Here is a 27532-nt window from a genome sequence, read left to right on the forward strand (position 1 = left end):
TTCTGATAACATCAGAGTTTGATTATTGTAACCATACTATGACGTGAATGTCAAAAAAAGGAAAATATTCCCAATTGAGGGGATTTGACCCATCAACTTTGTCTACTTACATTATACCTTCAGTGACTCAACAAGGTAAGCCAAAGCAGGAATCACAGTGTAGGTGTCAGGGAAGCACGTATCAGGGGAATTTTGCACATTTGGGGACTGATAAGAAAAAAATAAAAAAAGGAAGATAAGACTTATGGAAAGTGAGTCCATACAGTTGTTAACAATATACTCTATACCAGTGAATTAGCAAGGGGAGCAACAGAAACACTTACACTGAAGGTGTCAATAAAACAGATACCTGGGGAACGTGACACATTTGTAAACTGAAAGCAAGAAAAAAGAAAGATAGGCCCTAAACCCATGACTTCATTCAGTAGTGCTCTGTCAAAATGTGAATTAGCAAGGTGTTTGTAAAACAGGTATTGGGGGAATGTGTGCCATTTGCAGATTGATAGTAAGAAAAGCGAGACCTGAAGGAATTTAAACATATGGCTTTGCTCAGTGATATTTTCTCAAACAGTGATTTAGCAAGGTAAGCCACAGAAGCACGTTCACTGAAGGTAGCATAAAACCAGATATCAGGGGAATGTAACACATTTGCAGACTTGAAATCAAGAAAAGAATGATGGGACTCAAGGGATTTAAACCAATGACTATGTTAGTGATATATTCTATACCAGTGCTGTAACAAGGGGAGTTATGGCAGGAGTCATGATGGAAGTATCAGGATAACTCATTTCAGGAGAATGTTACAAATTTTCAGACTAAAAGCCAAAAAATGTAATATAAAATATACAACCCTGAAGAGATTAGAAACCTCCACTCATTTCACTGGCACACTATAAACCACTTCATGAGCAAACTGAGCCACAGAAACAATTAGACTAAATGCATACGCTTTACTCTAGTTCATGTTTACCTATTGCTGTCCAGGGCCGCTCAACTCATTTATGCAACTAATGGCAACCCAGGCCAGTAGACATAGTACATGACAGTGATTAGACTTAAGCAGTGTTATGGAATCAGCAGTGCAATTCTTTATTAGTTATACATGGGCATCAACGCTTTGCCACCCACCGTGCATGGTATGACCACAAAACATAATTAACTAATTTATAATCCCTATATAGGCATATATGTGGTTTGTTATCTATTTTATGACCAGATCAAAGGTTATTCATGGGGATGTAGAACAGAAGCAATCAGAGGGTAGAACAGAAGGTGAGCAAATAAGAAATGAGTACAGTGAGGGTTGGATAGCAGCATACCTCTCAGCTTCTTAACTCAGGAATTCTGGACAAATCCAAAAATAACTATTGGTAGAAAAACCCAAATCAGGGCCAGATTTTATGATTTACTGATTTTAATGTGGGAACTGGTAGAGTAACAGGTTTGACATTATCATGCATTTTCTGCAGGGTATGAAGTCTTACGCTTACATTGCTGTAACTATTTAATGACTTCTGTTCTCAATGATTTGGCAGAAAAATACACCATTTATGATGAGTACATACTAAAATTGAGAGATATGGGTGGGAGTAATATTCTTTTTTTTTTTTTTTTGGACAGGTGCCTTTTTTTTCCTGAGAAGTAAAAGATGGGAAAGGAAGTCTGGGAAGTAAGAGGTAGGTAAGAAGGGGAGGTTGGGTAGTTGTGAAAGACGGACATGATTTACATGGTATGGGGTAACACAATGGGAGAGAGTACAATAATAAAGTAAACATCAGACAGAGAGAAGATAATGGTGAGAAGAGAATAGTCTTTTCTCCAAACGCAGCGGTCTTAACAGTCTTAGTCGATTTTATAATGTGGCAGTATATGTGAGCGGCACAGTCACATGTGGAAGTTCCTCTAACTTCAAATAATGTATTTCTTTTAATGCTTCTCATACCATATGGTGTTCACATTAGACATAGAAAGGTACATCTTTTCTCTTGTTTTTGTTACTTAGTGATTTAGCATACATACAACTGTGCTACATTGTCATAGAAGTGTGCAGAATATTATCGATGTGTGAAACATGCAATGGAATTTCTACATTATGAATAAATTGTAAACAGATTAAGTGTCATTTGGATAAACATTTGTCAAATACATGATGTTCTATAACAATATAATAACAGCTATGAATGAAAAATTGTGCTGTGATGTGATTTACATAGATTTAACTTCAGCATTTGCCAGGCTCATGCACAAAACACTGATCAATAAATTAGTACAACTAACCCCCAGATTCTCAAAAGCTTGCAAGGAGTGCAAGATGAGTGCAGGAGCTCACACAGGCAATATGTCTGCCATGCTATCCAGGAATAGCCGGCAGGGGTGTGCACGAGAGCTCCAGCACTAATCTTGCACGGACTAAGCCCTGGTATGCAAATCACCTCATTTGCAGGAGAAATCCATGCAAATGAGGTGATTTTGCAATCCAGGAAGCTTGCAATAGGCCCTGTAAGACTAGTGCAATCTGCAGAAATGTACTCGGTTAGTAACCGAGTACATTTCTGCAAATTCCAAAACGGAGCTATGACAGCACCAAATAAAGGTTGCATATCATTGAGGAAGCATGCCAATGGCCAAGTATAAGACAATTGGCATTGCAAACTGCTCAAAAAATAAAAAAATCAACTTTTAATTTTTTTTTCGCCGATCTAGGGTGTTTAAGCATAGGGCAGCGATGCGCAATGGGGATCAGGGGGAAAATAAGAAAATAAACTTAAAATGAGCATTCTAACTAAAATCAGTATTCTGCCATGCAAGTCAATGGCAGGCAGAAGACAACCTGGCCAGTGAGTAGTGGTTGCTAAGGGGGGAGGCTTAGTGTGGGACATGTAACTATGCATTAGCAGGCAATCCTATGTAAATGAGGGGAAGGATAGTGAATCCCAGATTTCCCTGCAAGATAGGATGTAGGTAACATCATGGGGGTTGTCAGCATACTGTAAGTGGATTGGAGCCCTGTGGCTTGGGACTACTCCTAGCTTAGCACAGCTAAGCTAGAGGTGTGTCCTAACTGCCTAGCACTCTTTACAAAGTGTAAGAGGGTATGTGTGCCGTGCACCAGATTTTACAGGAAGAAAAAGGAAGTTAAATCAGGAAATAGCAGCTCTGTGCACATTTGAGCACTCAGTTTGTGCGGCGGGCATACTGGCCTAAACAGGGAGGCAATGGGAAGGGAAAACAGCAGTAGGAAGGTAATCAAGGAGAACTAGCTTAGGTGACAGGTGAAATGTATCGGAAACAGCCAATTACACAGGCAGCAGCCCAGCCCAGCACACCACTATAAACTATCCAAGCACCCTTCCCCCTTGTTTTTCCCAAAACCTCTGCACCACCGGTGTATACAGATGGGGAAATTTTACAAAACAAAAGCAAGAGAAAAAATGTTAGGGGCTGCTTTTGCTATCATAAATCAGCATGTGCAAGAGGCTGATGGTGGTGAGGATGTAAATGCTGCTGAGCAACCTACAGTGAGGAGATGGAGAAGAGTGTACAGACCTAGGGTAACCTACCAAGGGCTACATGAGCTGGAGATAGTGGAGCGCTATAGGGTGGACAGGGACCTCCTACAGCAAATTGTTGAACTGTGCCAGCCATGCCTCACACACAGAACTAACAGAGGGGAACCTATCCCAGTGGATACCAAGGTATGTGTAGGCCTAAGAATATTGGCTACAGATACTTTCCAAAGGCCAACAGGGGATATGATGGGGATTTCACAGGCATCAGCATCCAGGGTACTCCACCAGTTCCTGGATGCCATGTCAGCACATGTCGGTGAGCACGGATATTTGCCCATCATCCATGAGGCGTTGGCCAGCAATAAGTATCTCTTCCACCAAATAGCAGAATACCCTGAGGTAGTGGGTGCAATAGACTGCACGCACATTTGCATTAAAGGACCACCAGGTGAGCGGGGTAGGGTCTACATCAACTGCAAGGGCTTTCCCTCCAACTGCCAGGTCATGTGCGATTCCCAGGGCATAATAATGAATGTATGTGCTGGCTGCCCTGGAAGCTACCACGATTCCCACATCTGGCATCTGACGCAGCTGTACCAGACATTTGCCAGTGGAGACATGCCACACGGTCACCTAGTGGGGGATGCTGGATACACACTGGAGCCATGGCTGATGACACCCATCAGAAATGCACACACACCAGAATAAGAACTCCCTAATGAGGCACATGCACAAACACAAATCATAATAGAGTGTGTGTTTGAGATGCTCAAGTCATGGTTCCGGTGCCTGGACACATCCGGTGGAGCCTTGCAGTACTCACCAACTACATGTACCCAAATTGTCCTTGTATGTGCCATGCTACACAATATGATCCTGTGGAAACAGCTGCAGCAGGAACAGCATGGGGCAGGGCCACACAGTCCCCCACCAGTACCAAGGCCTGCACAGGCACAGAGTGCCTCGAAGGAGGAACAACCTGAGCCTTCCCCAGTATGCAGAAGGAGGCATTCCCAGTATGCCCTGCCCTTGGCAAAGAGGCAATGCATAGCACATGCACTGACACAGTAGGGACCCAGGGAATGACACCTCTCTTTGACTCGCACATACAGTAAAAGGGATGCCAAACATGATACTACCTGTGCTCAACCATGTATAGGGAATGTACTACGTGCATCCAACATAGGCAGCCCTGCAACACCACCCTCACTACTGGGACACCCACAAGGTAAGTGACTCACACATGCCAGTTGGGGGGGGGGTGCATAACCAAAAACAGTCACAGCCAGCAGGATAGGTGTAGACAAACACAAACAAATGCTGTGCTTTGGCCTCTGAATGAACCCTATGGGTAACCCCTCCCCCAGGCCTACACAGACAGACTAAAGCAGGCCAGGCAGTTGGATGTAAGTTGTGAAGGTTAGGAAGTCAGAAACTAATATGTAGGTAGTTAAAGTTAAGATCTGTAGTACACTGGTATGCCTCTAGCCAGCACAATAGGTAAGACTACAAACTGAAATGGTGTACCTGACATACCAGTACAGTCCTAGCAAATGTGTAAAAGTGTCAGGTGTGCCCCACCATCCTATGTAAACTTATAGTAACAGTCAGGTGTGCCTCCCACCCCTGTGTAGAAATGTAGAAACAGTCAGGTGTCTCCCCCCCGCTATGCAGAAATGTAGCAACAGTCAATACCAAATGACCAATGTATACCCTGCAGACACTGCATGCTATCTGTCGGTGTAAAACACAAAGGTCAGCACCGCAATACAAACTACCTGGACTTGATCCACACATGCAATAGAGATGGCCATACTGGGCATGCTCACACACTTAGATGAATGAAGGCAATGTCAGTCAACAACATACTGAATGGTCATACTGGGTATGCTCACACACAAACACATGAAGGCCATGTCTGCAAACACCAGTGGACCAGACAAATCTGGCAGTTGCAGTTCTTATTGCAGACACATGTCAATATGCACCACTCCTGCCTTGCACACACAGTGGATAGGAATACAAACATATATGTAAGGACAATACACTATAATAAGTCAAAGGTAGATGGACATAGATGTGTGGAAGAGGGTGACTGTGACAAGGAGCCATCTGGGCCTGTCCCACCCAGCACACAGCCAAAGGGCCCCAAACACATGAGGTGCTAGGTGTCACTCACTGCAGATATGAGCCACCAGTATCTGTCAGCATGACAGACTGCATGGTGCACGTGCCAGCTGTGCAACATGACTGCACAAGGAAGTAGTCACCTAGTAGCTGTATACATGTACCTGTGGCATATGAACCAGTGTGTGCCTGCATGTGGCATGACAACCCCTACATGAATGGGTTATGGCCCATGCACACACCACCCTCCCTATAGCAGTATCATAACAAGCCTGCTGAGGTCATCCAATGTGAAATACACCTTTGGGAGAGCTGTAGCTCTGTAATCCCCATGACTCATCCCATAACTGTGTACTGCTGTAGTGATAAACTAGTTAGGTAGTGATTCTAACCCCAGACTTGACAACTGTGTGAGTGTGTGTTTGTGTGCGTGTCTCTCTGTGACTGTGTAGAGAAAAATGCTTTTTAGACTACTCACACTCCATACAATTCATATACCCAACTTTGGCAAGGCTGCTGATATCACTCACCTAGCAATACACCTCTGGGAATATCATAACCCAGTAATCTCTGTAGCACATCCTGTAATTGCGTACTGCTGTAGTGTAATAATGTAGTTTGGTAGGAGTTCTAACCCCAGACCTGGCAACTATGTATGAATCTGTGTGTGTGGCTGACTGAGTAGAGAGCAATGCTTTTTAGCCTACTCACACTCCGTACAATTCATATACTCAACTTTGGCAAGACTGCTGATGTCATTGACCTGAAAATACAACTCTGGGAATATAATGGCCTTGTAATCTCTGTATCACGTCCTGTGACTGCATACTGCTGTAGTGTGATAAAGTAGGAGGGTGTTTTAACTCCAGACTTGGCAACTGTGTGTGTGTCTTTGTATCTCTGTGACTGAATAACGAATGATGCTTTTTAGGTCAGTCACACTCCTTAGAATTCATATACTCAACTTTGGCAAGACTGCTGATGTCACTCACCTAGAAATACACCTGTGGGAAAGCCATAGCCCAGTAACCTCTGTAGCATGTCCTGTAACTGCGTACTTCTGTAGTGTGATTTAGAACTGTGGTCGGGTTCCATCTCCATCCATGGCAGTTCTGGATGTTTTGCATGTGTTTCAATGTCTATGTATGGAGCAATGCATCATAGGCTACTCACTCACAGTACATTTCAAATGCTTTACTTTGCCAATCCTGCTGATGTCATTCATTGTGAAGTACAACTTTGGGGAGAAAGTTCTTTAGTAATCCCTGTGGTGTGGCCTATAACTGCTCCATGCTGTAGTGTGATATAGACCTCAGTCAGGGGTTCTATACCCACACATGTCAGTTGTGGATGTTTTGTGTATGTCTCACTGTCTGTGTAGGGAACAATGTATTTCAGGCTAGTCACTTGCATTACAGTTGAAATGCCCTACTTTGGTAATCCTACTGATGTCAGTCACTGTGAAATACACCTTTGAGGAACAAGTACTCCAGTAATGTCTGTGGCATGTACTATAACTGCATAATGCTGTACAGTAATAAACTAATTAGGTAGGGGTTCTAATCCCAAACATGATGGGTAGGTGTGTGTGAGTTTGTAACTCGTATCCTGTGTAGAGGTGAGTATGTGACACCTGTGGGCAATGTGGAGGGGGTTTTGCTTATTTCTTTTATGGTGGCCCTACTATATATCACAATGTCAACCATACAGGGATAACAGATGTAAATTAGCTGGAAGGCTGGGGTGCAAAGCCATACCCATACATGTGATATCAAGGCCAGCCAATCCAAGTTAGCAACCAGACTATTACCCAGAGCACACATTCAACCCATGTGTCATACAACCACACATGCCTTGGCAGCAGCCAATATGTGGGTAGTACACTGCATATTGGCCACTGATAGTCACTATGCAGTGATAGCAGTGGGCTACAGAGGGCAAGTCACCCTGCCCATCTGTCCAATATGCACGTACATGCAGACAGTGCACCTCTACCATGTTCCCCAATAGATACCTGCACCACCTGTGGTGCCTTCATATGTGACTCACAACGGATATACCATGCCTGAAAACATGCCCTGTATGGACAGATGACACTGACATCAGGAAATGCTGTTGGCATGCCATCAATGTAGGTGAAGAGTAAATCTGCTGCTCATTACCAGTTCCTGCCACAGGTGGGCAAGACTGGCACATCTGATGATAATCTGTGTTCACAACATGGCCCAGACACCCCAGGTACAGTTCCACATGTCACTGTACATGCATGTGGAAGGTATGCACATCCCAGCCACCATACATGTCATGGACTAAGGAACACATACATGGTGTGTGTTGTACAGCATTGGCCATACACAATAGTTTCCCAGGTGACTGGATGGGGGATGCAATACCCACCTGTGTGGGCAAATGCAGTAACTACAGGCCTGAGCCACAATACAGACCATTGTCATGTGGCCTGATGCCAAGGTATACCCATTGCCTACCCTTGTACAGCCTGCTTGCACAGTTGACCACCACACACCCATGTAGACTTGCACCCATGCATGTCAAAACTGGCACCCTGTATGTTCGTGTGTGTGCATTGTATGGTGCGTATGTCCACATCCACACTCACTGCAACCCCCCAGGGCATACTGAAGCATGCTGTCTGATGTATGACACCTCCTCATACTCTTTGTCCATACAGTCTCCGTATGACCTGTGTGGTGCATGTGATAACTGCACATTGATATGTTGTGGCAATACCACTAGTGATGAGTTGCACTCCTGGCCCTGCCAAGTGTGTCAATGTGTGTGCGTCCCTGTGTGAGTGTGCCTGTATTGATGCTGGCACCTGTTCATGCAGACAGGCACGTGTACGACACCTACAGTATATCTACCGTATCCCTGTTGCAGATGTCACTCACCCTCACATATATGTTCTGAGTGCTCCACATCAGGTAACCCATGTGGTGCATCCAATAACTGCATCAAACTGTGCTAGCACTACATAGTTGTTGGGGGTTTGATACCATGTGCTGGTAGGTGTGTGACACAAACATGCTTCAGTTTTACACTCCCACCCCTCCCTGACATGTATTTGCCTCTGTCTGTCTCCCCCACTCCCTCTCTAGTGGATGTGGAGACCCACACCTGCCTTGCTTAGGCAGCAGCATATGATTTTACGTGATGCTCATGATCAGCTAATGGCCTCTGCACAAATTGCAGCCCTCCCCTAGCTGATTGCATGTGGAACAGCTGTGATAACAATCCCATAGCCAATTGCATGGAAACACACTTCAACACCTAGGAACATCATGGTGGTGTTGGGCCTTTTCAGTCACTGTGAGCAGGAACTTGATCTGTTGTTTGGCAAACAGCATCTAAGATGGATTGGGGATTTACCTCTAACAACATACACTGTGGAAAGAGGGCAGTAAACAGGAGGGGGTTGTGCCTTACCTGACTACATACTGCAAGTGCTCTGCATGTGGAGTACTGTTGGTTTAACAGTGTTTGTCTGTATAGGCCTGTCGTACATGTCGCAATACCTGCCATGCCGGTTCTATGTAATATGAGGGGTCCCCATCCGCAGGGTCATCTGCACACTGGGCAGTGTTGTGCCTTTGGTTTCATGTATCAGCTACGCTGCACCTATCTGAGGAATGCAGAAGGTAGTGTGAGGATAGCAGGAAGTAGATGGTGACAGCCAGGAGGCTTATTGACATCACATCCCTCACAGGACATATGGTGCAACAAACCTTGTTACAACAGTATATGTATGAGGGTATAACAGTAACATGTCAGTATTGGCCCTGTGTTTGTGCCTCCAGCCACAACTCTGTGAACCTTTGTGCATATGTTATGCAGTAGGGGGTGCATATGTTCTGTACCCCATAGTCATTGACAGCATATCTGATGTTATGTATAGTAGGGGATATAATTGAGGACATAGCCTGGCCATTATGTGGTTTTATGTACAGTACTGAGGTATGTGCAAGTCTGGTAATTGTTGACAGTGTGTGTATAGTGAATATGTACCTTGGCCTGTGTAGAGACTGTTGTAGATGTCATTGTTCCAGGTCCTGTCCTATCTGATGTTACATGCTGCTCCACTGTATGTCACCCTAACAGCTTACATGTTTGCAGGGGCGAACACACACATGTCCCATACCACAGACAGGCATCGGGCCACACTGTCTAGTGAACCAGTATATTTAGGAGTGTTGTGTGAGTGGCTCATATGAGGATGGTGTAGGTCAGACAGTCCATATACTGTAATAGTATGCTAGCTTACCATATGTGGCTGTGGCTGTGTTCACATTGGTTGTGGTTATGCACTTTCACACAGGTGTCTGTTACTCTGTGATGTGACATGCCTGTAGAGCCTGCTATCTATGCATGTACATGTGTATCACCACATAGGAGATGTACCCAGTGTTGAGTCAGTCTGCCTGTAGCTAGCACTGTGCTTTGTTACATGCCTAGCACGACTGTACTTATCCAGTGAGATGACATGTCCAGATACTTGCCAGATGTACTTCTGCCGGGCCACCATGACAGTCATGTATGTCAGACAAAGCAGTGGGATTCTGTTCAGATGTATGTCACTAACTAGTGGGTAGTATGTGGCTATGGCACCTCGGTACCAGTGATTATTAAGTGTCAGGATAGACAGGGGTGTATGAATGTATAATCTATGGGGGGCAAATTTATACCAGTATTTACGTGTGATACCCATCTACATGGCTGTTAACATCCACATTAACAGACCTGGTCCACATGTCTTGCATGAAGGGGTTCTGTGTATACCCCTGGACTGACCAGCGTGTGTCAGACTGTCCACATATATTGGGCGTATCGCAGCTGTAGTCCACAGGGGTGTTACTGTGCCAGCAGTGGTACTGTACTATGATGAACTTAGGATGTTTGTCAGTAGCCAATGGCGCACATGTCCACAACAGATGTGGTCTCCCACACACACCATGTCTGTGAAGGCACTCCCTATTACAGTAGCAATAGTCTACAAGTATACCTGCAATACATACATGACATCCCCTTGCACTGAGAGGTTGGGACTATTGGGACTGAGGTAGGGCTCCACCCCATGTGCAGGACATATGGCAGACATATATGTACATATAATTCTACATATATCCATACAGATATGTACACATTTACATAACTTGTTACTGTATGACAACAGTTGTACACATATGTGCCTGTGTTCCAGACTCTGACCTTCACCTACATCCCTGGCTTAGCACAGGTGACATGCTGTCAGGGTTTGTTATGTAGTGGGCTGTGTGTATGTCATGCTGTCATTCCTGCAATCCCTCCACTGCTGTTGTGTACACCACACATACTGGGGGGTTGGGGCCATATATGTGTGGGCTCCACCTACACAATACATGTGTGCCCTAATGCACTGCAGGGAGCAGTGTACGTAACCATGGTATATGGCCTAGTAGTAGTGAGTGTAGGGGGGTGCACCATGACTAATCTAGGCTGTAACAACATGAGTGGGTATCTGGGGTAAGCTGCCTTAAGGTATCTGGATGTACATTACCATACATTCCACCATGGGTAAATGCAGGCCTACTGCCGCCTGCCATATGGACAGTTCTGTTTGTCTGTGTGATTGTGATGGTGTCAGTTATGCCTTGTTATGTAACAGACACATCCCATTGTGTCAACTGGGGTCTGTACCCCCTAGGGATTGTGTACAGAGTGTAGATAGAGGCTGCTGACCTATACATCTGCATTACGTACTGTTGATTGTCTGGTATGCTGTGGGCCAGTCTGTCATTATTATTGTACTACTAGAAGGCCTCGGCCTGGACAGCAACATGTGTCAACCTTATCAGACTACTGTCTCAGTATAACTGCTTCACAGTTGCATTACACTGTTCATATGGATGTCATTGTCTAAACGGCTATATAACATGGCATATACAACTGTCATAGTACACAAATATAGCTATCACAATCATTTATGGGCACCTGTATGTGGTGTTATACCCTTTGATATCTCTGTGGGTATGTGTTGCAGGCTAAGAATGTCATTCGTATGGGTGGCTCACATAGTCTCCAGTTGTTAAGGTGGTGACTGTGGAAATACTGGCTGCTCAAGTTGTGTGCACGTACTGCACATGTACTGTACTGTACCTATCTCTGTGTGTGTATGTGTACTTACATATATATCTATATAAATATATATATATATATATATATATATATATATATATATATATATATATATATGTGTGTGTGTGTGTGTGTGCGTGCCTGCATCTGCATATATCTGTCTATGTATATGTATCCTAGGGATGGCCAAGTTATGGGATCTGCAACATTTGTTACTGTATTACAGGAGGGATGTGCTTGGCTGGGGGGAGTATACCTATTTGCACCAGACATATATTGTGTGGGGCTCTCTCAGTGCCATTAACGTTGCATGAGGACATATATGATTTTGTTATATCCCCATTGTTATCACCAGAGGTCTGTCCATATACACCTATATATGTACATGTATATATTTGCTTACATATACATGACCTGGTGTATATATTTGCACATGCAGATGTAGACATACATATCCACAGATATTGGCATTTGCATTTGTATATGTTCATATATATTTATATATGTATATATCCCTATAGATATAGATATAGATATAGATATACATATATCTACATATATCAATATGTTGTACCTGTTTAGACATTAATATATTTACTCACACACATACATCTATATGTTGCAATACATTCCCTGTACTGTTGAATGACTGGGCTGGATGATATGTTTGTGGAAACATCAGGGTTATGTACATCTGCCATGGTTTAGTGGGAAATCACTTTGTGTATGGTGTGCAGTGTCCTGGGTATGAGCCTTGCTGAGGCGGTTTATTTTGTTGCTGGTCAGAGCACTCCCACTTACCCCCCACTAACCTCTTTAAAATGAATGGAAATAAGGGTTGCTAGGAAAGTGGTGAAAAAGGGGCACACAGAGGGTAAGACAGTAGGGGACATAGCTAGGCATGTGAAGGAAGGGTGTGTGAAAGGTTCATAGCTGTCCATTTCTGCTACAGCAACAGCTGTGCATAAACACTGCAGTTGGAGGTAGATGTGGACCCTTAAATCTCTGGGAGAAGGGTGAGGACTACATAAATGCATTGTGATGCCAATTAGGCCAGATTACATGTGTCTAGTGGACACGTGTGCAGAATGAACAGCCATGTATGGGGCAAGATTGTTTCGTGGGAACATATTGCCCTTCCATTATCTTTTCAGGTGGGAGTGGGATGTTGGGGAGGGGCTGTGGGTATATTTGGGGAGGGAGGATGGGAAGGTCACCACACATGACACACAAGATGCATACAAGGGCGGTATAGACACATGTGGGTGGTGAACACCTTGATGGGGAGGGGTGATGGGATATCGGAAGCCCACAAGCCCCCTAGTGGTAACAGTGGGACCAAGGTTATCACCCATGGGCAGTCACCATGGTGTCACTACAGTGCCATACTCTTGTGAAATATAACTGCAGACCATCCTCCTGCTGACATATGTACACCTGCAACACAAATGGATAACATTATGGGGATAACAATCACTGTTACTGACAGCTGAAATGCATCATAGCATGGCTACACTACCTGACATGTATGCATTACACATTACCCCTGACAACATCTCACACTGCAGTACATTACAGCACTCTATAACAGTCACTGTGTGCATCAGAACCATGTTAGCCTGTCCCTGCATTGATGTTATGGATGACAGGGAAGTAGCACAGGTATCATCATATGCACAGGGTGTGTTTCTGGTTTGCCAGAGGCCTAGGGTGGTCCATACATGTGTCACCATTAGTGTGTGAGGGGTTTTGTTCAATGATTGAGGCATGATGATGTGGTGTGTGTAGGTATGGGGTCTCCCTAGGTGTGGTTGCATAGTGTCTGGGTATGCATGCACACAGTCCTGCCATGTGGCTGCCCTATACAGGTGCTGTTGGACAGCTGCAGACCATACCTGGCAGGGTGTGCAGTTCAGTGCCTCCAGCCACTGACATGCTGACTGTGTCTGCCAGGGGTTCCATGGGCACGTGCAGGTACAGATCTTGAGGTGCTACTCTCCCCTGATGATGACAGGTGTCTGCTGGAACCATGTCCCGCCTGGGACTGGTCAGGGCCATGTGCATGAGGCCTGCTGCGGTGTGGTGTGGACAGCACCCCCAGTGGTGTGCTGGGGCTGGTACTGCCACTATGGAGCAGCTTGGTGGTGTGGCACATCCATGTTGACCACCAGCTGCTGGTGTTTATGGCCTACGTCCAAGCGGATGTTGCACCACTCCCACCACACATTCAAGCATGGACATTCCATGGTCGAGGAGGCCCACCATCTCACCCCACCATCTATCCATGACCTCGGTATGTTCACAGAGGGCAGCAGCAATGTCATGGAGGTTGCCACTTACAGATGAGAAAGCAGCCCTCTGCAGCCTCAGGCCCTGTCTGGTGTGCAGGTCCATACATGCCTGTGCCTCCATTACAGCTTGAAACATGCTCCTGGTGGTACCAGTTGTGGCACCTCTGTCACATGCATGATGACCAGCGGCCCTCCCACGAGCACCAAGGTACATCTGCCAATGTGGTGGCCTGCCAGACATCTGGCTATGCCGACTGTGACCCAACACAGTTGGTATGGACACCACACCTTCCTGGTCACTGGCACCAGCTGCCAACTGTCCCTCCACTACGGCCACATGTGATGGGGTTTGTAGGGGCACTGCAACTGTGTGCAGGCTTGGGGTAGTTAGGAGGGTGATGACACATGTAGGCACAGTGTTGGCCTCAGACAACCCCACCTGTGCCTCACCAGTACCATCATCATAATCATCAGTGTCTGTACAGGCACCTACCTCAGTTAGCATGCAGGAGGGAACCTGGCCCACCTCGTCACCTGTGGGGGAAACAAACACACACGTTAAGACCTGTACAGCATTGCATAACAGTATGCACACTCACACACACACACACACACACACACACACACACACACACACACACACACAGTCACACACACAGACACAAACAGGCACAGACACACACATATGTACACCCACAAACACTGACAACACTGACAGTCCACCTTACTACCTCCCTTATCCTGGGTATACAGACAGTCCCACATTCAGTTACAGATGTTCCCCATCCTGCATGACACTTGCTAACATACACTCATTCATACTACCCATTAATATATCAGACCTCTCCATGTCTACACGTGTGATCACAACACATGACCTGTTACCCCCATCACCTCCCTGACTTTGGTGGAGTAGGTAGTACATGGCCTCACTGTTGTCATCCAGTAATACCCTGTGTATGTCCAGTCATGGTGTACATGGCCCCTAAATGGTTGGGGCTGATACAATCACTACATATGTCACACACCAGAGCCCCATACTACAGTCTTGATCAGTCCATGGCCCATTGGCTGCATAATCAACCCATCATGAGGACAACAGTAATGCCTGGATACACTCACTGATGTGGCCTAGTAATTCTCCATTGCATTAGTAGTGCTGCATATGTGGGTAGCCGGTTATCCATCTACTGCTGGCATTGTGATATGTATAACATTCCCTCCCAATACATGTTCTGTGCCACAGACCTTGTTATGCTATCAGCTGTCCTGTGTTCACATATCGGACAGGCTGTCCTGGTGTCTCATGTGTCACTACATCTACAGCACAATCTCAAGGAGAAGTACTGCCATGTGATCAATCCCACTATCGCCTGTGCATACATGGACACCTGCACAAACAGACACTCATTTATACACACATCAGACATGCATCAACCACACTCCACCAGATTGCACTTACACACACATTCAACACCCCTCCACACACACACACCTACCTTTGGGGTTGCACACCTTTTGTACACACAGTCCTCCCATTACCCTTCTGTCAGCATGCATTACATCTGGTGCTCAACAGCATGCAGTGCAATCAAAGTGACCTCATCACAGTGGCAGTATACATGTGTGTAATGCATGGGCTGTGTTGGTAGGAGATGGCTCTTCCCCTTGTCAACACTGCACCCATGTATGAAGTGTTACTGTTGACCTGTTCTGCACGCTGCCTTGTACTGTGCACCATACCACACAGGTGTACAAACCATTGCTGCTTATGTAGTACTGTGTCTGTTATGTCAGCTCCAGTGCTCACAGTCCCTGTGTGTTACAGCCCCTCATACCTGGGATGATATGTGAATGGATATATTTTGTGAATGCCTGATGTCTGCTTTACAGATCACAAAATCAGCAGTGCATGTATGACCAGCACAGGACTATTACACTGACACCCACCAGACCTTACCATGGCTGTGGGGGGTACCCTACACATGTCCCAGAACTCTGCATGGTTGCAAGGTCTACTCATGTGCACACACTGCTGTCACTAGTGCTGTGGGGTCAGGGTTATGTCTGCCACAGTTACATAACCTGATTGTGTGCAGTACAGCCATGAGGGTGCTGTTTCACACATGTCCCTACTATAGGCCATGTGTCCTGCCATACTCCTCATCCATGTGGACACATTGCACAATGACAGGATGTTAGTTATCTTGCATGTGTCTCTTGTACCCTTACAATACCCGAGCATGGTCACTACTGTGATGCAGTGCATTTCACAACAACAAAATGTGAACATGTACAGCATGCAGTATGGGTAGGTATGTTAGATGTGTGCATGGAATATCCCATAGCCATTACATGCACAGTGTCTTGTCATGCATAAACATGAACCATACTCACCGGCTACAGGCTGCTGCTGTGGTGTTATCCTGGAGGGACCTACATAAGAGTGTGAGAATGTTGTTGTCAGTGGCCACAGCTGTGACATTCATAAAGGGTGAGTGCAGCATTATGTTACATCTACAGTAGGGGTCCACAATACTACAGCTTATGCACGTCTGTTTATTACTACTACACAGCATCAGACTATGTATATGACATCTCAAATTTGCATGATGTACCTGTACAGATGCAGATGCATACACACAAGTGGTGTACTGATGTGCCCTGGGGCGTTACCTGCACACTCCTCAGGCAGTGTGTTGGTGGGACCCACCTCCACAATGTGCCCTGCCAGTTGTTGGTGCTGCAGGTGGGCAGGTGCCACAAGGCTCCTGAGTAGCTCCTCTACACGGGTGAGGGGTGGATGGATGGCTTGTTCCCCCCTATTGTGAGGTGGTCTGCCCGTACAGCAGCAGCACGCCGACATACATGGTGAAGCAGGTCGCTGCAATGATGCCGGACCTGCTCATAGCTGCAGTTATGCAGTCCGACATCATTGACCCTGTGGAATAGTTCATTCCACAGGGTGGTCCTCTCCTGCTGGTCTTGGGCTGTCCATCCGAACAGCTGGTCATAGTGCTGCACCAAATGTGATACTATCACCTCGGTCTCTGCAGCACTGTAGGCCAGAAGACGGATATGTGGCATCCTCCCTGGAAGACATAAAGATGGAAACAGGTCAGTGCAACCATACAGCAGGGTTACCATAGTTCTTAATACACATCTGTGTCTCCTCCCACCATATCAGCTACAACAAACCATTCATAGAATGCAATTGGTATATCGGCTGCTTACCTACCATTGGGACATATGTTGTATTGTACCAAGCTTTGTGCTATGTGTTTGTAGCCATTGCTTCATGTGGGGACACTAACTCTGCTGGCCTGTTACAGACTATTTCACCTGCATGCCATTGTCAGTGTCACTATATATATATATATATATATATATATATATATATATATATATATATATATATATACACATATATGTCTATATATATACATATGTGTACATATATCTTGTGGGTGTTTATATACCTACATCTATATGACTGTCTGCAGATCTGTAGACATACCTGTCTAATTATATATCACACAGATAATTATCTCTATGTGGGGTGCATACAGACATCTGGTCCACATTCTGTAACTGTCTTTCATTCACAGCTGCAATGTTCTGCCTTACTGCAACACAGCCAGGTGTCACATATGAATACAGACTAACATTAGGGTGGTATATGTGGTGAGAGATTGCTGGTAAGCCTATTATACACCTATGGCATTTGTGCATGCTGCATTAGACATTAACATGACTATCCTGCGTGTCGTGTGTACTGACACCCATGTGTCTATCATGATGGCAGTAGGCCACCACTAGCTATTGCCCACACTAGCATACCAAACACACATATTATGGCTAAATTCGTTGTCATTCCTTGCTATCTGAAACAGTTGGTGGGTATGTCCCACTGCCTACAGGGACAGACAGTATTGTCCAGAGCAGTTGCTCAGCAGAACATCATTACAGGGATAACTACAAATGGCTCATATCAACATTCCACATCATATTTCCTATTATTCTATACCACATACTACTTTCAATTGCATACATATATGTTTTACTTACCTGTCATTTATTTTCCTGACAGCTGTGACTGCCTGTTGTTTACAGTTTTGGTTTTATACTTCTTTTCACTGTGTGTGTTTCTCTGTCTCTGTCTCTCTCTCTCTCTCCACTAGAGTAATTGAGCTGGTTTGAATGGATTGCAACATGGCTTTTGCAAGTAATGCAGATGATCAGGTGATGGGCTCTGCACCAATCAATGTGCAACAGTTGCTAACTGCATGCAGCCTGCTGTGTAGTACTTCAGATAACGACTGTCATGGCAACCCAGTACTATAACATACTGACTCATGTGGGTGTGGTCCCTTAACCTTTTCAGTATGGAGAACAACTTCCTGTATGTGGGCAGCAGTGTTAATGACAGCAGTTTGCAATACCTCTTACAGCAGGAATTGCAGACACCAATTACACATTCGTATAGGGTTCCAGACCTACAGACAGAGTGACTAGTGTTCATATGTGCATAGTATATTGCTGGTCTTGCAGTGTTTTGTGTACATAGTTGTTTAGGATGGAATGCAGTCTGTCTGCATAGCTCTCAACTGTGGGCCTATCCACATGATGGCCAGTGGATTGTGTGGTTGGTTTGGTCTGTGCACTGCACAGGTCTTGCCCTACATATATCACTGGCAGTCTGTCTGTTGCGTGCTATCAGTACATAGATACATCCATTTGTGTTTCTGATGTCATCTTCCTGCATAAGGGTATGTTGCAACAAATCCCGTGACAACAGCAATATCCAGGATGTGTAACAGCAATATTGCAAGTATGGCCCTGTGTGCCATCCTCTGGGTTCCACATATATGGCAGGCTTTGTCCTGCTGTAATACAGTTAGGGGTTGTTGGGTAATGGCCTATCATTATTACTGCTAACATTCCTGCTGCCATCCCAGTCATATCGTGGACTCCCACAGAATATATTGGTCAGGGTCCATACATGTGACCGATAAATTGACATTACCACAACTATTACATTCACCCCTGGAGCTTGACTACAGGATGTAATTGGAGACTGCTGGAATACATCAGTAATTGTTGACAGTTACCTATCTTGAAGGCAAATCCTTTGTCTACTGTTGTACTGATTGAAGGCCTAGGCCTGGACAGCATAGTATGTTATATATCCACATTGCTTGCATCTGCTGTTTTGTGTGGGCCTTGCATTCATCACTGATCACATATGTCAGACCTCATGTGCTGTAAGTAATGGCATACATTATTGTATAGTACACAAATAAAGGTTGACTGTGTATGCATACCTGTGTGTCGTTTCATGTCCTTTGAACTGTGAGTGGGTATATGTTTGATGTAAGTTTTCTCATTTGTGGGACAGGTTGCCACACTGTACATTTCACAGGTACCAGTCACAGGGCTTGTGGCTGAGCGATATACTTTGCACGCAGTACTTCCACACTACTCCTATATGTACGGCTATTAATACCTATTGTCTGTGTATATGTACATATATATATATATAGATATATATATATATATATATATATATATATATATCCCAATATATATATATATATATATATATATATATATATATATATATATATATATATATATATATATATCTATATAGACATATATTTGTATATACCTGAATATATTTGTCAATGTAGAGATGTGTGTGCATATCTGAACCATTGTGATGTGTACCCCTTCCACATTGTACATTCCCTACATTATACTGACTTTTCTGCATGTTATGTTACAGATATCGCCATGACATGTACAGGTGAAATGGCTTACTTTGAAAGCATTGTGGCTGTGTAGTGGAGGGTCCCATAGCCAAAATATGCATGTGCTGGGTACTGGATTGCACAGCATATCCGTTAGGGCTGTGGGGGGGGGGTAACAGAGCACTAATTACCAGGTATCCCTCATTTGAGCCCCCACCCCCATTAACAGTGCATATGGTCTGTTATGTTGTAGTGAGTGGTTCAGGTGTTTGTTCCCATGTAGTAATGCTATACACAGTTCTATCTGTATCTATATTTATATACATCTATAGATATCTTTATATGTACATATGTATGTATATATATATATATATATATATATATATATATATATATATAGTTCCCCTTCACAAGATCGAATGGATGGAAGCTCGAAATTCATAATCTCGAGACCAGAATCTCAAATGTCCATTCACTCGAAATTGTGAATGGGAGCCTTAGGTTTAAAAAAATAAAAAGTTAACTTACCTTAGTGCAGGGGCCAGGTCCCCCTGTACCCTAGCAGTTTAAATATAAATGTTCCGTGACCGCACTATAGCGGAGGAATGGAAAATCTTCCATTTTACGCTTATGCGTATAGCATGGAATGGGAGGTTTCCCTTTCCTTCACTATAGTGTGATCTCGGGGTAGGTATATTTAAGTAGTGGGGTTGTGGGGGGTGCAAAAACATTTGAAAGGTGTTAATTTTTTTTTGTCCCTTTCATACGTTCGAGTTTCTCTAAATTCGAGATTCTGGTTTCGAGTTTATGACTTTTGAGTTTAGAGAAATTCGATCATATGAAAGGGAACCATATATATATATATATATATATATATATATATATATATATATATATATATATATATATATATATATATATATATATATATATATATATATATATATATATATATATGTGGAGATATATATATATATATATATATATATATATATATATATATATATATACATATCGCGTCTATCTGTCTACATTTCCAGATATATATCTGTCCATATGTCCATGCATGTTCAGATCATATATTTGGCCTGTACCTCATTCTGTTGGCAATTGACATGGATGATCACAGGACTGTAGTCAGTAACTTGTGCCAACACTTTTGTGTTTCAGACTTCATCTCCTTCAACATATGTGTTCTAATACATATCACTGTGTGATTAGCAACATTTTAGGTGTCTTAGAGCAGTATTTGCCATATATCCATACTTGTACCCACATATTGGCACACTTTGTTTAGAATTCTTGCATTAAGTGGTTGTGTGGTATGATATTAGTACATTTCCTGTACTGTTGACTGCTTGTGCTGGATGATATGTTTGTGAAAACATGAGATTCTGTATATCTGCCATGGTTTAGTGGTAGATCACTTTGTGTATGGAATGCAGAATCCTGCATTCGAGTCTTGCAGTGGCATTACAATTTGTTGCTGAGCAGAACAAGGGACGTTGGCTACAGAGGAATTAAGGCACTTATATGCAGTTGTCTGCAGGTTTGTGTGACGGTAAGCACTGCTAAACTCCGGTTACAGTTTTTTGAACCTGTTTGCTTCTACTTTGCTTAATCTGAGTAGTGCCCCCCACACAGGCATACTCCCGCTGGCTGCCGCATATCCCTGTGCTACTTCAGGTACATGTAGGTTTTATACATGCTTAAGTCAAGTGTACATGTCAGGTATGACTGTTCATGAAGGTCAGTGTAAGGTTAAGTGGAATTCCGGTTTAGCATTTCTGGTTAGGCTACACTCAGGTATTTGGGGTAGGTTTACATATGCCATACCTGTGTTGTAGAGTAGATGTGAATAGTGGAGATGTAGGCAGGTAGGTGGAGGGGGGCTCATTTTAACTGTATAGTAGGCCATTCAACTGATTGGTTGGGGTGCGGTAGTGCAGGTTCACAGGGTGTTAGGATATGTATACGAGGTAGGACAGGAGGTGTCAGTGTCAGTAGTTGGCATAGGGGTCTGGAGTGTTGGGTGGTGGTGGATTTCACCAGGTGGTGATCGTATGGTGGTGATCCAAGTGTCCTTGGGTTTTCCCTTCATGCGTTTTTACATATGTGGTCTGGGACAGCTGCAATAATACACCTGGGTTGTGGGTTCTAGATTCCGCCAATATAGTTGTGTGGAGGGTGTCACCTAATTGTGACTGTGGACATTATTACGAATGCAACAGGGGTCGATAGGTATGCAGTGTTACTGTGCCACACAGAGGGGCTTATAGTAGGGGACATGTCCGGGGATGTGCAGGATGGCTGACAGAAAGGTCCACAGCTGGGCATTTCTTCTACAGCAACAGCTGTGTATATACTCTGCATTTGGGGGTAGGTCTGGACAATCACACCCCTGGGTGGGGGTGTGGACAGCAACATAGCTCTCACCTGATCGGAGGAAACCTTAACAGAATCAGGGATAACTCCTCACATAATCAGGGATAATCAGGGACATGTTCTATGTATTTGTAGTATTAACCTGAAACATTTGCAGAATAAGTGGATGTGGATTTATATAGGATTTCTGACATGAAACTTCTATAACTCTGTATTACTATCATTATTTATTAAGGGCAATTCACCACCTTTTCTTCAGCACTCACCAGTTTTCAGGGGGATTGAGAGAGACAGACTTAATATCGGAGTGTATAGCAGGGAATGTTGTGAGGCCTGGACAGCAATACTACCTTGTGATGCCAATTAGTCCAGCTTACATGCCTACAGTGGGGTGTTGCAACCAAGTGTTCTTTGGTGTAATTTAGTGGGTTTGCAACAACACATCTGCTTATACCGTCTTTTGTCATGTAAACCTGACTTTGCTGCAGTGGGACTCATACCAGGCATGGCTGCCCATTGGGCAGTGCCTCTGCCCAATGAACACTATTGCTTACATCCCTGGGGCTGTCTGTATGGACCCACACCAGCAAACACCTGCATGCCTAGACCCATAATTAGCTACCCATAGTTGCCCCACCTGCACCTCCTCTACAGCACTCATCTGTATCTGTGGGTATTTATTTATATGGGCTGCGTAGTGGTGCAGTGGTTAACGCTGTTGCCTCACAGCAAGGGGTTCTCCGGTTCCAATCTCGGCTGGGGTACCTTCTGTGTGGAGTTTGTATGTTCTTCCTGCGTTCACGTGGGTTTCCTCTGGGTACTCCAGTTTCCTCCCACATTCTAAAGACATGCTTCTGAAGTATTTCTCCCCAGGGCTCTGCTGAAAACAGTATCTGTGGAACCTAGTCAGACTTTCCCAGTCAACAAATGTTAAATAAAAAATAAATAAATAAAATGTCTATCTATGTATGCATATATTTGTACTACAGAGAGGGGAGGTATATATCTATATAGTTATGGGTATTCATATGGACACATATACCTCTAATTCTTTAGCTTCATATCCAGTAATGTTGACTGGTATTGCTGGGGAATGTGCTTTTTGTGCATACCAGCCAACCTTGTGTGCCACGTATGCTTTGCGATACCTACGACTGACTCTGTTAATGTACACAGACCCACTCGTGACACCAGCCATTTGATACGGTGTGCTTAAGGCACTTTCAAGCGGTTGTGAGCAGGTTTGCACAGAGGTTAGCACTGCTGACTTCCGGGCATAGAGTGTTACATGTAAGTAGCATCTCCTTTGCTTGATCTGTGTTGGTGGTGCTTCACCCCGCCCATACGCACTAGCACACGCTTACTATTGCTTACATTTGCTTACTTCTACTTATCTGTGCTTACGCCTGCTTATTGCTGACTTATTCATTCTGGTACTGACTGTTCACATGTGCATTTCATGCAGTACTCCAGTTCACATTTCAATGTTATTTGGTAGGTTATACAGCAATAAAATGTACATAATTGTCCGTATACAGATTACACTTGGACAATGGTATGTGGTGCAGTGGGACTGGAGCTGGGAATGCTTCCTCGTTAGGTGGATGCTCTGATCACTACACTATTGCTGTGCTGCTTCATTTGCTATATCTTCCTTGTTATCCTCTTCAGCCTTTCATGCTGCTTTACCAATAGCTAAGCGATGGGCAGACCCACTCACCTATGGTTAGCTGTACTCAGGGTTTTAAAAACATTACTACAAGGGTTTCTTCGTGTTTTTTTTTCAGTGTATTGTTGCTGTTGAACACATGGGGACTGTTGGTGGGGATATGCCGACACTTATGTGCAGTCTCGCTCTTTTATGTACACATTCTTCTGTTTTACTTTGCAGGGGAGTGTTTATTCTGAGAGCTCTGCTCTCAGCCATGCCCCCTGCACTCATCCACACTCCGTGTAGCATTATGTGTTCAGGCAACGCGCCTTCCTTAATATGCATGGCGCGCTGCCATCCTGCTCTTAAACTGGCTCTTCTGTGCAGGACTAGAGTAGTCCTGCATGGAGGACTGGTGAATCTGGGGGTAGGTATTGATGTACTGTTGATAAGATGGATAGCTGCATGGCTTAGAAATAGGACATGGCAAGTATCACACACCAACTGGACAGGTAAAATCCTTGGTTACAGTCAAGGTGTCCCACATGGCTCTGTACTAGGCCATTACTTGTTTAGATTGTATCTTTCAGATTTTTCATCTGAGGTGTTCTACAGCCTATATGCTGATGACCTGAAATTGGATAAACTGATTACAAGTGTTACAGATGAGGCATGTCTGCAAAATAATTTAACTAAATTGACCACTTGGGCATAGGAGAATTCTTCTTCTTTTCCCATTTAGGGATCACCACAGCAGATCACTTGTCCACTCATGATTGGCAGTGGAGTTTTACAGTGTTCAGTTGCCAGCCCGGCACCCAACCTTCCACAGAAGGTACATACACACACACACCTAGGGCCAATTTAGAGTGCCCATTCCACTTACAGCATGTCTTTGGGAGGAAACCGGAGTACCTGGAGGAATCCCACATGATTACAGGGAGAACATGCAGACTCTGCACAGAAGGCACCCCCGCCAAGGATCAAACCAGAGAACCTCTTGCTGTGAGGCAGCAATGCTAACCACTGCACCACCGTGGCTGCCCAGGCACAGGCGAATAATATGTTGATAAATACATCAAAAACTAAGCATATGAGATTTGAGAGACATAAACTGAAAGGTGAATATTTAATGCAGCACACAGTGATTGAAACTGTAGACTCATTTAAGGACCAGGGTATATGGGTAGATTTAGCTATGAGTTTTCTAATCATATCAACCAATTGGCTAATGATAGTTATAGAAGGGTCTATATTAGATCAATGAACACGTAAATGTTTGAACCTGTAAAGGTCGACCTTTACAGATCGAACATTTACGTGTTCGAAAATCTTTAAAAATAAAAAAATAAATAAAAACTAAGAAATAAAAACAAAAACCAAAGAGTATAAGCAAGGGAGCAAGCCCCCCTGCCCCCCCTACTTAAATTTACCAACTCCAAGATTGCGCTACAGACTAATGAAGGTGAAATTTCCAATTTCCGCACTGTAGTGCACTGATGTGTGATCTCGGAGTTGGTATATTTAAGTAGTGGGGGGTATGAGGGGAGTGGTGGGGCTTTCCCCCCTGCTAAAACCCTTTTCTTTATTTTTGTGTTGTTTATTTTGTTTTATTACATTTTCGAACATTTAAATGTTAGATCTCTAAAGGTCGACCTTTAGAGATTCGAACATTTAAATGTTCATTGATGTAATATACACTCTTATAGAACAGGTTGTATAAAAAGATTTATAATGTCTAGGAAATCAAACATAATGAAGTCATTGTTTGTTAGTTACATTAGACCCAAACTTGAATATGGAATAACAATATGGAAACCCTATAGGAAAACAGGCATGAATAAAATGGAAAGAGTACAGCGGAAATATACTAAGGGCATCCATGGATGTGAAAATCTAAGTTATTATGTAAGACTAAAATATCTGAACTTGTACAGTGTCTCTTACAGATATTTAAGAGGAGATCTTATTCAGGTATATAGGGCATTTAGGGGCAACTTCCTCTGGGAATGTTTGGGGTTATCAAAAAGTACTAGAGAATCATCAGATAACCTATGTAGAAGATTATATAGGAATGAGAAGTGTACTAATTGGTTCTCTGACAGAGTAGCTGATCTTGGAAAAGACTACGAAATTACATTAAAGCAAGTACTAGTTTAGATATTTTTAAAAACAGCCTGGACATTTATTATGGGAACAAGTGTTTTGGTATATTGGCAAGCTAGAAGGGCTTTAATGCCTGTGCTTGAAACATTTGTATGTATGTATGCATGTATGTATGTAAACACTAATTTGCTAAACAATTACAATTTTATAAATATTTTACGATTGTCTTGCTAAAAATAAATAGTTACCTTGTGGCATCTGGATTATTCCAACACTGATTCCTGCAATTATATCTCCTAGTAACCATTCTCGGACAGGGTATTTTGGAAGCCAGTGCAAGACTGGGAAAAACTTCTCCAGTGAGGATTTGGCCTTCTTCCTTGAGCAGCTGTACAAGATACAAGAAAAAATGTAAACGGTTTAGTTTTCTAAAATAAAATTATTTTATGCATATCACTTGTCAGAAGGCTGCTTCAAAGTCAACATCTTTCCACTGTCGAACATTATGTATTAGCTTTTTGTGGCAGTAATTTTATTAGATTATTTTAATCTGGAGATCGTAAACATCTTCACAGTGATTCATAAGTTCATAGGTGTTTACTAGGTTAATGACCACAAGAGCCTTCTTAAGCCTAGCCATACATCCTAAATCACTGACAAGTTCTGGTACCCTTGATAAGTGTAAGCAGGGGCTTGGGAGATAACACATTTGCAAGCAGGGAACTGGGAGATGCACCATTTACAGGTTGTCTGTGTCCATTAGAGACATATGTGCCAATCCAGGGGGGATACATTTCCTGTTGCCCATCCTATTCTCCAAATTGCACTTGAATTGGACTAGGGAGGAACTCTGCTTCACATGGATGGGGAGCCTGTTCCAGAGATGGGGTAGTCTCGGGGATGATACATACCTGTCTTTCCAACATACCTATTTATATCATAGGCAAGGTTTAAGTCTTTAGAATGGGTAATTTTGGTGCTGTTTGTTTTGTGGATATGCAGGAGGTCCATCAGAGTGGGGTCTGACAATGCCTGTATGCCAGGCATAGATCTCCTCTCAACAGCCTGTAGAAGACAGAATACAGGGATAGGGCTTTGATGCAGTCTGCATAGGACATTTTACTTACACCCTGTATTCTTTAAGTGATAAAATTCTGTGAACATTCCATTTATTAGATTATTATTATTTATTCCATTTATTATACCAAATGGGGAATTGAGCTCAATGATATGTCTGATGAATGTTGAATGCAGTGGAACAGTGACTTCCTTGGACCTAGATGCCATACTTCTGTTTATAAACTGCACACCATAGAATGATTTCCTCACTACTGTAGACACATAATGGTCAAAGGTTAGATTACTGTCTATGTGTCTCCCTAAGTCCTTGACTATTGGGTCAACTCTAAGTGGTGTGTTGTCAATATGATAATTACTGGGGTGAATGACTTCCCAAAGGATACTATTATGCATTTCTTGGCATTTAGTTTTAGCCAATGGCTCTGGCACCACTTGTTTGTATATGTCAGCCCTTCCTGAAGAACATGTGCATCAGTGTGGGATTCAATGACAGCTCCTAAT

General features: G+C 43.6%; 1 protein-coding gene across 1 annotated transcript in view; it reads right to left on the minus strand.

The window, feature by feature from the left end:
* The window catches only part of LOC122807522 (solute carrier family 26 member 6-like), a 516873-nt gene extending 490418 nt beyond the window's left edge, over nt 1-26455 (minus strand). Inside the window, exons 1-2 of the mRNA XM_044078447.1 lie at nt 26409-26455; nt 26200-26339 (exon numbers count right to left, since the gene is read on the minus strand). Of these exons, the coding sequence (XP_043934382.1) occupies nt 26200-26339; nt 26409-26455 (187 nt within the window). The remainder of the gene's footprint in view (nt 1-26199; nt 26340-26408) is intronic.
* Between the last annotated feature and the right edge of the window lie 1077 nt (nt 26456-27532).

This window comes from Protopterus annectens, chromosome 7.part1, assembly GCF_019279795.1.
Source record: "Protopterus annectens isolate FY-2018-M chromosome 7.part1, PAN1.0, whole genome shotgun sequence".
Taxonomy (NCBI): Eukaryota; Metazoa; Chordata; order Ceratodontiformes; family Protopteridae; genus Protopterus; species Protopterus annectens.